Source organism: Vigna radiata, chromosome 2 (assembly GCF_000741045.1).
Source record: "Vigna radiata var. radiata cultivar VC1973A chromosome 2, Vradiata_ver6, whole genome shotgun sequence".
Lineage (NCBI taxonomy): Eukaryota > Viridiplantae > Streptophyta > Magnoliopsida > Fabales > Fabaceae > Vigna > Vigna radiata.
In genome coordinates this window covers 9,262,092-9,280,886 of record NC_028352.1, presented here as the reverse complement: position 1 = coordinate 9,280,886, position 18,795 = coordinate 9,262,092, and the positions used below count along the sequence as shown (strand labels likewise).

Here is an 18,795-nt window from a genome sequence, read left to right as displayed (position 1 = left end):
ATTATTGTCTTTAGGTTCCATTTGCGAGTTACGGACTCAATTTATTTGGAAAAAATGGGCTAGTGCGAGAAAATTGTGAAATTATTATTTGGGTCTTTCTTCCTGCACCCCATGTTTTCTTCCTGCACCCATAGCCTTGTGAAAATGACATAATTACCCTAGATTAAAAATATTGAAAACCCTAATATTTCTTCCTTCTTTTACGGCAGGCGGCACCTCAATTGCTTGTATGACATTTATTGCTTGTCTGAATAAAGGTGAATCATCTTCAATCACTTTAAACTATAATGCAAACACTCCATAGTAAATATATGCAAAACTTATAAGAAATGAATTAAGAAAATAATTAAAGATGTTCCAAAAGAAAATTTTGATAAGGTCAGATTATATGCCAAGATCTCTATGAAAATTTCCGATCTCCGATGAACATAAATAACAAAATCCAAAGAAAAAGTAAAGATATAATAAAATGAAACTAATTGATTTTCCTTTATAAACTTTATATTTTAATAATAAAATATTCGAATTCAATTTATAAAAAAATCCGTTCTCTTAATTATTTTAAAGGGCGGTTCATAATTATTCAAATAAGTAAAAAGAAAAAAAGAAAATTTCAATTTTTAGAAAGATTGAAAATAAATCAAAATAACAGAAGGTATAATTTTTTTATATTTATATTATTAATTAAAAATACATATTATAAATGTGACTTTTGAAACATTATAATAAGAATCATTAAACATACAAAACCAGTTAAAATTCTGCTTAGTGTAAAGCATGTGGTGTTTACTGTCATGACAGACAGTAATTTGAATAGAGTTTCATTTGAACATCACACTCAAGTCGTAGATCAATTTATATGTATCCAGAATAAAATTATTGAGGGTAACTCCTTTTCTTATTAAAAAAATCGTAACCGTCCATTTCAGTTACCAAATTATTTTAATAGGTAAGAAAAGTATATTTTGTTAAAAGGAAAGAAAAAGCTTAGCCATTAGCCCCTTCAGTCTCGTCACCGTTCACCAAGTGTGTGCTCTGTTATTCCTATTTTCTTTCCGTTTCTCTCGGTGTTCCGAACCGAACCCGCATGGATCCATTCGGCACGAACCGTCTCCCGAGCCGAAAGCCCTCCGCCTCAGAGCGCTACCTAGGCGTTCCGTCTCACGCGCCGCCGCACTCCCCGTTCGTCGCCACCAACGTTGAGCTCCAAGAGGACGACGTAGTTTTCTTTAACGGCGACTACCACACCGATTTAAACCACTACAACGCCTCCACTCCTTCCTCTTCCACGTCCTCCTCTGCGTCTGCCACTCCCAACCACCACCTCCTCCATCACCACCACAACCACAACCACCACCCTCACGGCATACTCGCCGCGCTCCCCGAGAACGAAACCTCCCACAGCCTCCGAAACGTTTCGCAGCACTTCCACAAGGCCTCAATCTCCTCCATATCCTCCGCTTCCTCTTCCTCCTCCTCCTCGCGCGTCATTCCCGCCATCCCGCGGCCTCCGCCCCCGGCGCAACCTTCCTCCTTCAAGTTCCACCAGTCCGCGCCGGTAAACGTCCCGATCTTGTCGGATAAGGCGCGGCGGAGGCAGTGCGAGTTCGATGATGACGACGAGGAGGATGAAGATGGGGAGATGGTGCCGCCGCACGAAATCGTGGCGAGGAACTCAGCGCAATCGCCGATTCTTGCTTATTCGGTAATGGAAGGGATAGGGAGAACGCTGAAAGGAAGGGACCTGCGTCAGGTTCGAAATGCTGTTTGGCGCCAAACAGGTTTCCTCGGTTGATTCATTCAATTCAAATTCTTCTATTAGTGTTTAATTTTAACTTATTGATTGAATTCTATTCTACTGAATCTGAATTTGTCCTGAACTAGCGAATTTCCCTGTCTATCGCAACTCCTAGGGTTCCCGTACTTCCTCTTTTCGTTTCGCTTTGTTTGCCTGAGAAAATGTGAATTATGCGCTTACCTACAGAATGGAAATAATTAACGATGGTGAAGAGTATAGAGAGAAAATGAATTTTAGTTTTTCTAAGAACGAGAGTGGAACCTCGGACCATCTTCTCATGGAACTGTTGAAGCTCTGGTATCATGTTGTGATCTGACTATTTTAAAAGTTGTAAGTAATTAAGTGAAGATTAGGGAATGATTTTATATTGACATCTACTTTCTAAAATGAGTTATGCAAAATTGGGCATTTAGATGTTGTGGAATGCAGATGTTTTATGGAGGTTATGCAAATGGAAATGCATCTATAAATGTGGTTTATTTCTCAGCTTTAAACACGTGCCTATGGAATTGGAAGCTCCAACTGGATCCTAAATCTAATGAATATTGTTGGTACGTTCAAGCTGTCATGCTCAGATTTGGTCTAGCTCCCTTTTTCAGGGTTAATGGTAAATGGATAATTTCTCTTTTAACCTGTCTTTCGAATTTCAACGTTTGGTAATCTAATAAAAAAACAGATTGGTCAGGGCATTGATTACCCAATGTTGTTTTGCCCCCCACAGTGAACAGTGAGATATATATCTGACAAATTCGGATATGGTGGCTCTGTTTGGTCTTGTTTATTGGGGACCTGATTTATTTCAGTGTTGATGATACTGATGTTTGTATTATCGTCAATAATTTTACAGACTAAAAACAAGTAGAGGTGGATGTATTGTTACTCTGGGTATGTAGGTTAACAACTATGAAGAAAACTTAATCTGTGCTTATGAATGAAAGAATGGAATGGAAATAGGGATGGCAATCAAACCCAAATTTGATGGGTATTAATATAAGTTTCTTGCAGTGGATCTGATCCTGTATAGATATTTACCAAGATTTTTGCATGTATTGATACAAGATTATAGGTGTTATTGTGCCTAAACTTGCGAAAACCTGCATAATTATTTATGATATTTTATGATTAGAAGATGAAAGGTTTTTAAGTACTTTTAGAAATGAATTATCATTGTATATATTTTCTTTTGTCGGTTTATTATTATTATTATTATTATTATTATTATTATTAATATTAGTTTTTTAAACACATGCATTATGTTATTTTGAAATATCATATTCAGGTTTAATTATTTGTAGCTGGTTTTGGGTTTGGGTATATGAACACTTAATGTTACAGATATAGTAGCAATGTCGATATGGAAACATTCTCTTGGGTTTGGGTACATGAAATACTTACTGTTACAGATATAGTAGCAATGTCGATATGGAAACATTCTCTTCACTACCAATCTATTATCGTCCTTAAATAGATGAGAAAAGATGGGGATGGTTTAGAGCCTTTGGACATACATTTTAACTTGTATATCTTTCTCTCTCTCTATTCCTATCTCACTTAAACGTAAAAGAATAACCTAAAGTCAGACAAATATGAGAAGAGTCTTGTTTTTCTGGCCATTATATGAAATTATGTTTGAAGATGTTCTTGAATACGTTCTATCTTCTGTAGTATGCTTCAGTGTGATTTCAGTGCGATAAAGTGTGAAACAGAAAGATACCATTTGCAATAGACATTATAATATTTATTATAATATTAGTAGCTTTATAATTATAATATGCTTCTAAAAGAGGACACAATTCTTCTGAAAGAGAAAGAATGGGCAACCCGATGGGTGAAGGATGAAAAGAGTTTTGAGTTTCTTGTTTCTCATAGTCCTCGAAAATATGAAACAGAAAAAGGGATGGTGGGGGCAAAGTGTGTAATTAATTAGAAGCTCAAAATAATATCAAAACAATTTTAACATAGTTTTTAATATAAATTTATCATTATTTTAATATGTCATTAATGTGGGATTGGATGTGTTGCGGTCATAGATGTGTTCCCCTAAGAATAGTTCTTTGATCTCATGCTTTTGTGAAAAGGAGGCCTAAAAACAAGAAAAAGAGCTGGGTTTTTTCTGTACGTTTTAAGTCCTGACTAGTTTATAGAGAAATTTATAATTGAGTGAAATTGTTTTGTTATTTCTTATAGATATGATTAGATTTTGCTATTTATTATAAATATAGGAAATTGTATGTTTCAAAACTGTTTTTGTGAGATTAATTATATGTTTAGTTTTTGGGAGATTAGGACAATAAGTATTATATGTTTAGTTTTTAGTATAATAAAACAATTACATATAAATTTTTTAATTAAGTTTGGATTCTTTTAACGGTTGAGATAATTAAATATGTTTGATTTTTAGCTTTTTTTTTTTATCAGTAATAATATTTGATATTTAGTAATTGTAAGTAATTAACTTTGAAGGGGGATTTTAATTCTTTATTTTTTATTTTATAAATTTAAAATTTTTAGTGGTTACTTCAATGTTAATTGGTTATTAATATTTTTTTTTTGTTAAAAGTAACATGTGTTAATTATTAGAAAAAGTAAATACATACTTAATTATATTGATTATTAATAAAGTTGAAATAAAATTAACAAAATTAAAGTTATTGTATTGATATTTTAGTTTTTTTTACTGTTTTGAAAATAAAATAAGTCAACAATTATTACATTAAATTTATTAGTTATCCTTACAAATATATTTTTAGATTATTTATCCTTATAAATATAGTTTGAGTTAGTGGTAGGTTTCAAATTCAGTGTAGTGGTTAAATATAATGTGTGCTGACAAAAACACTTTTATAATTGACTCATGTCATGGTCCATTGTTAAAAGATTTTATTAGTGTCTTTTGGGAGAAGCTCAAACAACGACTATAACTCTTGTGTCTATAATGATCTCACCGAAGTGAAGTGAAATTCAATCATATATAACTATATACTAGCACTAGTCACAATTGAAAAAGCTATGAAGTAAACTATTAATGAAAAACAAAAACTAAATTTGTAGAAGAGAATAAAGAAAATTAAATAATTTAACTGTTAAATTGGTTTATGTATGACATAGAAATTGATCTTTTGAGAGAATGATGGAAGATAAAATTTTCTGATTATTTTATAAGTTAGTTTTAGTTTATGAAGATAGTTAATTTTTTTCCTCCTTTTTTTCTCTTTTAGAATTATTTTTTGGAAATTGAATCTAACAGAAAGAGTTACTTTTTCAAAATTCGAGAAATTAAATTTCGAAGTCATGTTAATAGAAATATTTACGTTAAATTAGAATGGTTTAGGATAGATACGTTCAAAATCTTTTTGCAAGTTTTCTGAAGAATCTTGTTTACATTTTAATAATTGTTTACACTCAAATATTTTAAAATTTAAAATATTTTATTGTTCTTATGATATAGGGTCATATTTATTATTTATTTTTTAAAATGTGACAATATGGTCTAAATAACATATAAGCTTTAAACATAAAATGCTTCATGGAGAGACATTTCATTGTACAAATGCAATTTGAAAGAAAATTGCAGAAAAGAATATATAGTAAGTGCATTTTAATTTTTCTGTTCACTTTAGTAAGTCATTTTTATTATTTCTCCAAGATTCGTTTCCTTTAAATTGTAGGTTACACATTAAATATAAAAGTAATAATAAATATTTTTATTTTAATAAATACATAAATTTAAAACTAATATAGATATTAAATTTTAACTTACTAAAATAAATGGTATAATAGAAAATAGGAAAATAAAAGTGTTAAATAGAAACTGAAATCATTAGTTAGACGGTTTTTGATAAAATGGAAAACAAAAGAAAGTTAATTTGTTTTCTCATGTCTAGGTGTGTCTAGAATGAAAGGTAGAAAATAAACAAGTAAAATAAATATCTGGTTAATGAATGTTCTATGGTTAAAATATATTTAAAAATAATTAATAAAACTGGTAAAAATGCCTTGTTAAAGGGGGAAAAAAATCCAAAAAGACCTAATTATCATTCCGTAATTGAGAAAAGTAAAATATTTTTTTATAGTGTATTTGGACGAGATAACTTAAGAAAGTAATTTATTTATTTGATGATTTGAAATTTGTTAAAGTAAAATCAGTTGTTTGAAAAAGTAAAATAAAATTCAAATTTAAAAATTTTAAGAAGATATTTTAAATAAATAATAATAAAATTTAAAATTCACCCAAAAGAAAATATAAATTCTACAATTCTCTCTTTATATATACATTTTTTTCCACTTTTATCAGTTTTTTAAATTAAAATAATTATATTACTAATTTTATCTTTTCAGTAACCGTTTTTTTTTAAATTTACTTATTTTCTATTTAATATTTTTAAACTAAAATAATAATTTACAATAAAATTGTGAAATTATTTACATTTATTTTTATATTGATAATAAATAATAATTTTATAAAAAAAAGTAAGTCTATTAAATATTATTTAAATATTTAGATTAAACTAATATTTTTGGTAAAATTTAAAATATATTTTCTTAAAAAATAAATTCAATTATTTTATCTAAGTAAAAAAATACAAAATATTTTAATCATGCTATCTAAATGAAATATTTTTAAAAAAATAGTTCTAAATAATTCAAACACATTATTAAGAAAACTTCCATTTCATATAGAAAATGATACTTTTTAAATTTACTTATACACGTGATTATGTAATTATGATTACCTAACAAAACAAAACTGTTTAATTATATTAATAATGAAAAACACAACCAAAATCATCTTATCATTATAGGGATAGCAACGCGCTAGTTCCATCCTATCCTATTTACTTTTGCATTTCTCACATTTGGTCCGTAAAAAGTGGTTAGATTAGTCTGTCGTGTATAAGAAATATAGGTTAATCTTTTTGTTTAATTTGCAGGTTCACAAGGCGGTGTGATGCATGCATAATATTTTTAATAACTTTATTTTTATTTAATAAAAATAATAATTTATGTCAGTTTATTTTTTAAATTAAGTAATATTTATAATTTTAAGCCCATCCATCTTAAGGAGGCATGCAAACTAAAATACTACACCATCCTACACATTTTTTTTGGGTCGCTTCACGTCATATAGTACATTGTCACTCCTATGTGTTAAATGAATGACATCTTTAATAACGATTCACTTAATTACTGATTTTGTCTTAATTTTAGTTTATTAGATCTCCACTTTTGTTTTTATTTCTATCAAAGTTTCTATTTTGGAAAAATTAACTTAATTAGGTCATTATAGTAACACCTTTATCAACATAGTAACACCTGGAACATCTCAAGTAGCATGGTCATCATCATAGATACACCACCATGATTATTCCAGTCATGAGCAACACCACGAGCATCACCGTATCATAACACTATAGTGATAAGAGTTTGTCTCACTTTTGTACCCTACCTCACCGTTTGTAGCCGCTCCTACAACCTGATATGTAGATTCCTCATACAGATTCTCTCGAGTAATCCTGCAATCTAGCTAAGGAACATGTAATCATGTCACACAAGAACAAGGGAGACACCTTCACCCCACATAAGAAAGGTTCAATACCCAAACAACCCTTACAATGCACACAAGGCAAAAGGAAACACCTATCTGCAGATAGCACTGTGATTTACTAGATGCAACAAGTAGACTAATCCTCCACTCTCATGCTTATCAATCACATACTCAGGTACATCCTAACAATCACTCATGCTTCAATCTTTACCACTCAAAACTGACCCTAAACACATTCTCTGATTGTCATCACGTTCCACATCTCCTCAAGTTTGGCCCACGTCCATTCTTCATCAAATTCACCATTTTTCACAAAAAATGCACTGTGATAATCGATTATATAAGTGAGACTTATCCAGAAACATCACGCAGAAAGGGAGAATCAATTATCATCCCAAATAATCGATTATTCCCGCAATCATTCTCAACATCAATGCACAAATAATCGATTATAACTAATGGTAATCAATTATTGTCGAATCGAAACAATTCATGGACATGATTCAAGCATTAAAACACACATACATCAACCTTAGATCACGTGGAAGCATACTTAACACATTATACATGCGTTCAAGCATCACATACACATGCAAACATACTCAAACACATATAATAATCACTTGAATAATCCAAATCCAGTCACTGACATGTTATACCCCCAATAAACCCAATTATACTACATATGATTATTATCACACCCTTACAACATATATTTGCATGGAAACTCCCTAAGCATCATAGCTTTGTTCTCCCTTAGCATGAACTTTTCTATTGGGATAACTCAACTAAACATACATAATACTTTCATAGAGAAAATTCATCACAAATATTACCTAAAACCTATTCTTATGCACACACAATCCTTGCCTACAATTGTAACAGATAATCATAATCATAATCATATAAACATATATCAAACAAATATTTTCATGCAAGTAAATCAAGGATGCATAGCATACACCAATTGTAAGTTTCCCCATGCCTCGGCCAAACTAGGACTTTATCTATACTTCAAAAACATCACAAATCCTCCCTTGCACGAAGTTTTTTGTAGTTCTTTCTCTTTTCTCCAAGAAAATATCTTTTCTCCCCCTTATCTCTCTCAATTTCGTTTTTAGAATTAGGGTATGCTGACCCTTTTTTACTCCTCTCCTTTTTATATTCTTCTATTCTATTTCTATCATTTTTATTTGAAATAAAATCTCCCACTTTATCTCTAAAACCACTAAGATTTTTTCTTTTATTCTCTCTTAACTACTATTTAAAATATCACCAACCACAAAATCTTTTTAAAATTCATGTAATCTTTAATTTCATATTTAATTTTATTCTTTTACTTTCTACACCCCGTTATATTTATTTCTACACCATTTAATAAAGGTAAAAGATTCTTTTGTCATTGGGTCCAAAAATACAAATTAAAACAAACGTATACCTTAACTCTTTTTTTCTTTAGAATTGAACTCGTACTCATTCAATCCTAAGTCATCTTTCTATCAACAAGTCAATCTATCATATTAATAATATCACACACACAAATCATCAAATTAATAAAATATCAATCATGTATTGCATATTAATAACATTAAATAATTAACATAATTATGTTTTAACTAATATATACACTCACAAAACCTTATTAAACATATCAACTCTAAAAAAACATAATCAAATATTAAAAAACAATTACTTCTAAAATTCCTTATTTTCCAAGTCCCCAATAATAGTGTCACATAACTCACACACAACTTATAGAAATAAAAAAAAAAATTGACACGTGAAATATCTTTAATATTATACAATACTAATGAAAAAAAGAAAACTTAATTTAGTCCACTTTTCAAAAACTAAAATTAATTAAAATAAAAAACATAAGTGGAGATTACTTTTACTTTTAAATAAAAATTATAATGAAAGAAGTAATAAATCTTGTTTTTAGGATTATGTAGTGAGGTTTCAAATTTGTAAGATGATCATGACATCCACGTCACCCCTCCTTCAATAAATAAATAAATAAATAAATATATATATATATATATATATATATATATATATATTTATTTATTTATTTATTTATTGTTACTTCATTATTGGGCATTTACACCCAAGGAAGACTAATACAGAGAGGTAGATTATGGTACCTGCATTATTGCATCCTCTGCATGATAGACTTATTTTTACCCATTAATGCAGTGCATATAGCATTTCTCAACCCCACCACACATCCAAAAGTAATTTATATTAATTCATGTTGCCCCTTAGACGTCTGTTTCGTGAAAATCCGACGTCTACCAATGCGCAGTGGCATTATTGTAAATAAATTAGAAAACTAGACGTCAGTTTCGATGTCAGGCAACGTCTATGACATCATAGACGTCGGACCTCCCACAAACTGACGTCCAATTGCCCGAGGTATGTGATAAGACAGTCCATTGACGTCGACGTTTTTAGGGGACTGACGTCTACTACGTTGCAATTAATGCTATACAAAAATCCCAAGAGCTTAGACGTCGGCTGGAAAGGGCACCGACGTCTACATCACTGACAGGAAAATCAAACGTCAACCGGTTCAGCTTTAGACGTCGAATAGACGTCGGATCCCGTGAAAAAGCAACGTCGATTGGGCTACAATTAATGTTGTTCACCTAATACCCCAGACAATTAGACGTCACGTAGTCAAACGCCGACGTCTAAGGCCTGTTTGGAAGGCGGGAAGACAAAAATTCTTCAATGTAGACATCAATTCTGAGGGGCACCAACGTCTACGTTCCTTTATTTTCACCAAATTCGAGGGTTGTAGACATCGACTCTTAGGGGCACCGACGTTAACTTCCCTGACAAGAAACCAAAACGTCAATCTTTTCAGCTTCCTAGACGTCGGTTTCTGGAGCAACCGACTCCCCATTTCATTTTAAATAGACCGCAGACTCTTCTCAAAATTTAGTTTCAATCGCGTCTTCATCTCTTCTCCTTTTTCTCTGCTTCTCCTCTATTGTTTATCTCTTGCTGCATTGCGTTGTCGTTTCTCATAACGTCATTGTCTTCGTCCTCTCCTTTTTCTCTCTTGCATCCTAGGTTCGTGGTTTTTTTTTATGCTACCCGTTTAAACTTTCTTTAGTTTTTTATTGATTATCTTGTCGTTGAACTGATTAAAATTTTCTTTCTTTGTGTTGTGTTTTAGTGCAGTTTTGATCCTTTCTTTGGGTAACATAGTGCAACATTCTTCCCTTGTTGGTTTCCTCGCAAGAAGAGTGGCAATCTTTTGAGTTCTCTAGTTCTTCCGACCCAAAATGGAACCTGGGTCCTTGTCTACTTCTCGACACCGTAATTTTTTTCTGTTGCGGTTGATTAATGGGAAGTAGCCATGGACCCAGATTCAGTTTTGGGTTGAAAGGACTAGAGGATTCAAAAGACGCAAGTTTTTTTTGTGAGGAAACTAGCGAGAGAAGAATGTTACGCAATGCTACCGAAAGCCTGGATTAAAACTGCACTAAAACACAAAATTGTTGTTAGACGTCGGTTAAAGCCATGTCCGACGTCTATAACAACATAATCTTCGGTTAGTGTCATTTTAAACCTCTTTATATATTCATGTCGACGTCAGTTTAATCATAGGAGGACGTCTATACAGAGTAATTAGACGTTGGTGTGTGTTTAAGCAGACGTCTATAGAGACGTCGATGGATATCTGTAACCAACGTTGAGTTGGACGTCGGTTCTGAGGAATTCCGACGTCCCATAGACATCACCCGTTTAGACGTTGGATGTGAAAGTGACGTTAAAAGCCCAAATTAACCGACGTTAAATAGCATTTTTACACTAGTGTGTACTCATTGTTCAAACTTTACAATTTGGATGAAAATGGAAAAAGAATAATACAGAAAGATTGAGAATGAAGTTTCATTTTTATTTTAAGATACTTATAAATCCTTTAATTTTAATTGTAAAAAATTATAAACTTAGGAATGTGTTATTTATGTATTATTGACTTCTAAGGTGATATAATATTCTTCAACGCATCTCTTTGTATTAAAATATAAATATATATATATATATATATATATATATATATATATATATATATATATATATATATATAACATTCATTAAATATGTTAAGATATATTTTATTAGTCAATTTATTAAAATGATTTAATTAATTAATTTATGATTAAATGTCATTTACCGTATAAAGATTATAAATAGTTTTTATTTTGTTGAAGGAGTAAATTATAAATATTAAAATTTAAGAAAAAAATAACAAAGGTTACATTAGTCATGGTCTCCATCTATAAACATGTATATTTTTTTTTTTTTCTTTCCCCATCAAGAGAAAATCAAGATGGAACACAATATGCTCTACAGTCGGAAGATTAGATACTAGTTAATCTACCTTGTTCTCAATTACCAATCCAAGTACATTTTCATTTATTGTTAAGGGAATTGAAAATTACTTTATCAATGAAAGATTTTATTGCTCATTAATAAATGGTTTGTTTTGGTTTTATAATCTAACAATTGCTATCAAAACATGTTAGTTTTATGATTAATTGTTTTGCTCTTAATTACATGAACCCTGATATAGTTTTCCTAATTTTACAAGAAATCCTAATTTTGAAATTTAGGATTTTTTGTTTAATTGGTTATTAGAGCTGTCGGTTTCTTTTTAAGCCTCGAGGCTAACCCTAGCCCAATTTATATTTAGCTCTGTTTTTGTTGACCTATACCTTGGCGGCTTTTTTAAAGCTCCTGGCCCCAAAACCCATCAGATGGGTTGTGAATGAAGTAGGGTCGAATTAACCCCCTAGCCCTAATTTTCTTCTGAAAACCACTTTACTAAGCACTTCACGGCCTTCCCCTCACTCTCGTCGCCCCTCCCTCCACCTCCTCCCGCAGTCTCCCCCGCTATGTTGGACCCTGGAGGAAACCTTCGCCCTCATCGACGCCTACCGCGACAAGTGGTACTCCCTCGGATGCACCAACCTTAAAGCCACCCACTGGCAAGAGGTCGCTGATGTCGTCACTGTCTAGTGCCCCAACGCTTTTGCCACTATCAAAATCTCCATACTTTTGTCATGTGCACTGCATGCATTGGATTTATTCTTGGATATTACATAAGCATGATTTAGTGAAACAGTTTAAAAGGAAGATTAAATAAGCATGTTAAAATAACGTACAACTTTAGCTTAGTCTTGTATTTCTATTTTTATTCAAAAGCAAGTCCTAATGTTCTTCATTACTTCACAGGAAAATTATTATATATTCCTGTCATATAATTGTTAAATATATAAGTGTTTGGTTATTTGTGTTACATTTGTTGCATCTTATAATATATGTCTAGTTGTTTCTCAAATTGTTCATAGTCAAGGTCCACTGTTGGTCATATTTTGTTGTGTCTCATTTATTGAGTTTTGAATTGTATATTCTCAAGAGTAATGTGTAATATCAACATATGATTCTGTTATTGTTTATTCATTAATTTTTGAATCAGTTAATGTTATCTTGTATTTTGTCTGTTACCGGTGTGAAGTATAATAATGTTGGTTTAGTTTATTTTTGTTTGCAGGTTATTCTTTACAAGCATTCTGATACTCAGACAACATTAGTTGATGATATCAATTATTCTGCTATGACGAAGAGATTGATCTATATTCACCATGTAAGGTCTCATACACACGACATCAACTGTTGTTGTACCGATAAGTCCTGAAGGTCTATATATTTTGTTATTTATTCTTCATGTATTTATTAGCTTGTTTGGATGAGCTTGTTAAGTTTTTTGTTCTAATGAGAAAAATTAAAGTTGTTTTTATTCTATTTTCTTAATGTGAATCTTTCAATACAACCAGAAGTTCTTTTGAATACCAAAAACAAGTTTTTATGTTGTTGAAAAGTTTATCAATAAGCAGTATCTTTAGCTTTTGTTTATATTTTTCCATTGTTTGTTACTTATTTGTGCTTTTTTGTGTAGGTGACATTAACCCCGAAATTAACCTAGAGAAAAGGATTAAAAGCAGTTGAGGTGAAAGGAAGCTTGATGATTTAGTTACCATAAGTAGGCTCATTTAGGGGTTCCCATGCTTATATCAGTAGGGGATGACACAAAACTTTTTGCCTACCCAATCAAAGAATTCACCCAGTTCCCTCTTCATCAAAGCACATAAATGTTCATTTGCTACCGCTTAAAAATGGTTCCACCCCTGGGGCCCTTACGAAGACCGAAATAGTGGGTCAAGTCAAGAGTAAGGCATCTCCCAAGATAATTTGCAACACCACTTCTAATTTGCAGCACATTAAATTTGGTAAAAAAGAATAAATTTGGTAAAAAAAGAAGGCACATGGGATGGTCCTGACCCATAGGGTTTTGGGGGATTTAGCCTTGTGGGCTTTTTTAATAAAGGGCTTTTTTGGCCCCAACCTATGTGGGTTAGGTCCAAGTCCTATGATGGGGGCTTATTTGCTAGGTCTATTGATTATGACTTACATATGAAATCCATTTTGACTCATAAGGATTGAATTATAAATCCATGCATGATAATAAGGTTTGAGAACTTGTTTCATTAGTAAAAGATATGAAATTCATTGATAATAAGTGAATGATTAAGATCAAGAGGGATTCGTAATTAGGAAATGTATAAGGTTTATCTTGTAACAAAAGACTAAAATCAAAAGGAAAGGATTGTTATTTTAAAGAGACTTTCTCTTCATTTATAGACTAAAATAGACATATTTGTGATTTATGTCGAGACGTAAAATTTTTATTATGATATTAAATATTAACAATAATTTTGTCTTACGGATTTATTTTTTGTATCATTTAAAAAAGTTTTTTTATCAATAAAGACATTTTATATATATATAAACTCATGTTCATCTTTTCTTTTATTCTATTCAACGTGAGACTTTGTTTATGTATTAATATATTAACGTAAATTTATCTTACAATGATTAAGGTGGAAATTTGTAATACTAAGCGTAATTTTTAAAAAGGTAAAATAATGTTAAAATTCCACCAAATAATTATTTGTATTTTTTAAATTATTTTATTATGATTAAAAATATGTGACAATGTTTAATTGAAGAGACCCGTATCGAAAGGAGATATTTGGAGTGGAAGCATAAATGCGAAAATAGTAAAATTAAAATATGGTGCTTGTTGAAGCTATGCTTATTTCACAGTGTTTCCATGAGTGGAAGATTGAAGCTGATCCACAGATGCAAAGTAGCATTTAAAGTGAATTTAATAGCGTGTCAGAAGTAGGAGTAAAGGTGAACACAAAGGTTATTATTTTCTTTAAAATATTTGCATTCATTTTGAAAAATCTTTGTCATTGCTATCTACTTTCCACTGCATCACCTAGCTTCTTTAATATTCTCATCTAATTCATCTCATTCAACCCAAATTTTCAAACCAACATTGAAAACTCTCTCTCACTTCTACCTTCAAAATCTTTGACGATGCAATATAAGTAAAATACACAAAATTATTATATTAGTTAAAAACAAAATAAATTTTATAAAGTTAAATTAGAATTAATTTTTCTTCTCTAAAATGATCACATTATAATGAGATTTATTATTTGTTATACTATTTTGTTATTTGGAATTTATTTTCAGACTACTATTCATATTTAATATTTAGTTCTATATTTTTTTTTAAAAAAAATCCTTTCAATATTATATACACCACTTGACAATTTATTTTTAGAAGTGTTTTTATCATTAAAAAATTTAATTTTATATTGTAAAAAAAGAAATAAAAGATGTAAAGTGTATATAAAAATTTATTGTATGATAAAATAATAACATTTAATTATCTTATAAGTAAATTTTGGGAAGACAAGTTAAATTTATAAATCTATCTATTTTAATCCAAAGTTTACACGAATGACATCATTAAAGATATTTTTCGTTTTAAAAACTGAAATTTTGTCACAACATTTTCTAATAGAATGATAGAAAGATAAAAGAAAATGTATTTAAAGTGTCTTAGACTTTCATTCTTATTGTTTTTCTTTCTTTTGGAGGTTTATGTTACAGTTGACAAATCTCTGTAACCCAGAAAATTCTACGCTGCATGAATTTTCAAAGAGTAAGCTAAAGGACTATGTGCTAGCTAGATGCTAGCTGTTTAAAACAGTCATTGACTTTGTTGCACAGACTTTATTCATTCATGCCACATACCATGTTATGACCGAACACAATACGATGTCATGAAAGTGTTTTTCAACACAAAAAGTTAGTTTGTGGAAATTTTTTTAATATTTTTATTTGTTTAATTTTACTTATTTTCTTGCATGAATGATGATCAGCGTATTTGTTGCCCTCAAAGAATTAGTCAAAACATATCAAAGAAGATAAGTTTCACAACAAATAGAGATATAGCTGGACCACATTTGGGCGACACGTATTTTATTATTGACAAATAATACAGCGGAAGATAAAATAATCAAAGATATCTTATTAAAAAAATTGATAAAACTGTTTATGAGCAACTGACTGAATATAAAGGTAAATTTGTTTTTATATTATTGGACTTGAATCAGATTAGGTTCATGAGACAACTTATAAATATAAGGCCAAGACTAAAAATCAGGTATCCTTTACTCACACTCCATTACATCCTACTAACGTTTCATCAGAACTCAAACATACAATTGTGATAGTGTTTCGATCGCATAAAATATCAACGGAAACAATTATTAAATTAAAAATTTTGCTTTAAAACTAAAATGTTGAGAACAAGTTTTTAACTTAATCCTATAAATTTTAAAATCGTGCTTAATTTTTAAGCAACTTCGTTATAGTTGTTTAGACTATCTTACATCATTTGCTCTAATTCTATAAACATTACTCGTGAAAATCTATGTAAACTCACAATTATAAATGGGCCAAAACTTTACCTAGTACAAGCTGAAGGGATAAATTAATGTGAACAACTAATGTTCCGTGACTCTATACCTAACTTTAACATATATATTATCCTTAACGGTTAACCATATTTTCATAAAAAAAACTTGAAAAAACAAAAAACCTTTTTATTATTTTAATATGTTTTGGTATGGTTTTTATGTTTTCAATTCTTTAATTAATTTTCTATAAATGATAATAAAAAATAATTAATCTTATTTGAAAGAATGATATTCTTGACCTCTCACTAACATTAATCATTAAATTACTTTTATTCGTAAATAATTGAAAAAGAACATGAATATTTAATAGAACAAAACATCCCTTTTTTATATATAGGTAACTCAGTAAAAAGATTTCCTTACGGAGTGAGAATTCAATCTTTTTTTATATTTATTTATTTTTAAATTTTAATGAATAAAATGTAGCAAAGTTTTAAATAAAAACAAATTGTAATTTAACATCTATATTTAAATTTCAAAAATAAAAATATATTTAATTTTTATTTATTTATCCTTCTCCTTCCTATCCTATCATATAATCTATAAATTTGTCATTTTTATTTTGGCTCTAAGTATATATATATATATATATATATATATATATATATATATATATATATATATATATATATATATATATATATATATATATTTGTAGTTCCATTCCAGTGCACAGTATAAGTACTATAGGTGTTGTCATATGTTGATAACCTCTAGGAAAGGTATCTTTACTACACTCTGTTGACACCAACTACTAATATCAGCAAAGGACCCCTTACATTTAATGTTTCTTGTATTTATAACCTTCAAACTTATCACTTTCTCTTCACTTTTTCTTTCCCTTTCTTCCTTATATTTTGTCACCTTCTTCCTCTTCCCATAATGGCCACTCTTCAACTTATTACAGTTCTTCTCCTTCTGTTTGCCCTAGCTAAAATTCAACCCTCAACATCCCAAACACTACAGGGCAAAGTTTCCTGCGTTGACTGCACTCTTAACTATCACTTATCTGGTTTGCCAACTTTTCTTCTATCATCTTCCTTTAGTTTAATCTAAACAAATCTTCATTATATCCATTGCTCTATTTCTTGGTCAAATACCACGTTTATGTTTTCTTTTCTCTACTCTTAAGTACTAGGTGATGATTTTTTTCTCAATCATGTTGTACTAATATATTATTTATACGTGAGTATGAGATATTAGTATTTTGTTAACGAGAAAGTTCAACTCACAATTTCTTCTATCATTTTTTATGAATTTATTAAATCCAACAAATTAATCCTATAATTCTTTAGTTTATAACTTCTTTTCACCATTTCTTTTAATTTTATTTTTAAGTACCTTATAACTCCCTTATACTAGTATATTATCGTAAAAAGTATTATCTTAACTATTAATATAAAGTCAATTTACAGTATAGATTAATCTCACATTATAAATAAATTTTGTAAAATTAAATTACACTTTAATTTTATTTAATCATTGCAAACAAAATATATGTAAAGGATGTTAAAAATCTTAAGTCCCCTAAAAATAATATTAATTATATATAAATAAATGTGTGTAAATTTATTTTATAAAATTGAATTAGGTATAAAACTCGCTAAAACATATCAGTCTTTTACTACAAAGAGAAAATTATAGCCCATTTGAGTTATTTGGCTTAATGTTGTATATGGTTGTTTGTTGTTTCAGATGTTAGGGTTTCAGTGAAGTGTGATGGTGTGAAAAAACTGGTTGTGGCTACTACAGAAAATGATGGCTCCTTCAAAGCTAACCTTCCATCAGACAAAAAGAATTGCTTTGCAAAAGTCCTTGGTGGACCAGTTCAGCTTTATGCCTCAGGGAAGGACCAGATATCCCAGATTATCAAGGGCAAAGGCTATAACAGCTACACCATCTCTACCCCTCTTAGTTTCAGAACATCATGCCCCCCAACAACAAACTGCAAGAGTGGAAAACAGGTTGGTTCATCCAAAACTGTGGATCTTCCTCTCCCCCCAGAGTGGGGTTTGGCACCAAGTAGCTACTATGTTCCTTTCTTCCCTATCATTGGAATACCTTGAAGAATTCAGGTCATTTAAAGTCACTTTATTGTAACATATGATTATAGATGTCATATCATATGTAGTGTGAAAGATATTATGCCACAAATAGTTGTGGTATATATATGCAGTGTAGTATATAGTTTGTGAGGAAAGTTAGTTAATTTCCTGGCATGAAAGCAGATTAATACTGTATTGCTTTTGTCAACTTATGTTACCTTTTTATATATATGTATTTTGGTAATCATAAAACTGTTTTCAGGTTTTTATTTTTCACCTATATTCTCTTATACAGATGTATTTTAGTGCTTATAAATGTGTCAAACTGTAACATTATAGTTCTTTTGTAATTTTTCTTCACTGCTATCTGTTAAGGAAAGTGTATTTTGATGTCTAAATCTGTTGCTGTTGATACGAAATATCTAATGAAGTGATTATGATGATGAAAGGCGTCACAGATATCATCTTTTTCAAAAGAAAGTAAAATAGTGA

The 18,795-nt window shown here is 30.1% G+C and overlaps 2 protein-coding genes across 7 annotated transcripts; both read left to right on the top strand.

The window, feature by feature from the left end:
• The first annotated feature begins 984 nt into the window (after window positions 1–984).
• LOC106755668 (nuclear transcription factor Y subunit gamma) lies at window positions 985–3,382 on the top strand. 6 transcript variants are annotated; one of them, XM_014637858.2, is made up of 3 exons: window positions 985–1,781; window positions 2,286–2,405; window positions 2,520–2,992. In XM_014637858.2, the coding sequence occupies exons 1-3, from the start codon at window positions 1,088–1,090 to the stop codon at window positions 2,540–2,542; spliced, it is 837 nt and encodes a 278-aa protein (XP_014493344.1). In that variant the 5' UTR covers window positions 985–1,087; the 3' UTR covers window positions 2,543–2,992. The 6 variants fall into 6 exon arrangements, with proteins under 6 accessions (XP_014493344.1, XP_022634299.1, XP_022634297.1 ...); XM_022778578.1 differs by lacking the exons at window positions 2,286–2,405; window positions 2,520–2,992 and adding an exon at window positions 3,363–3,382; XM_022778576.1 differs by lacking the exons at window positions 2,286–2,405; window positions 2,520–2,992 and adding an exon at window positions 3,078–3,328.
• A 13,693-nt stretch (window positions 3,383–17,075) lies between these two features.
• Window positions 17,076–18,593, top strand: LOC106755608. The gene is made up of 2 exons (XM_014637793.2): window positions 17,076–17,270; window positions 17,954–18,593. Exons 1-2 carry the CDS (start codon window positions 17,141–17,143, stop codon window positions 18,322–18,324), a joined length of 501 nt encoding a protein of 166 aa, XP_014493279.1. The 5' UTR covers window positions 17,076–17,140; the 3' UTR covers window positions 18,325–18,593.
• Window positions 18,594–18,795: the final 202 nt, after the last annotated feature.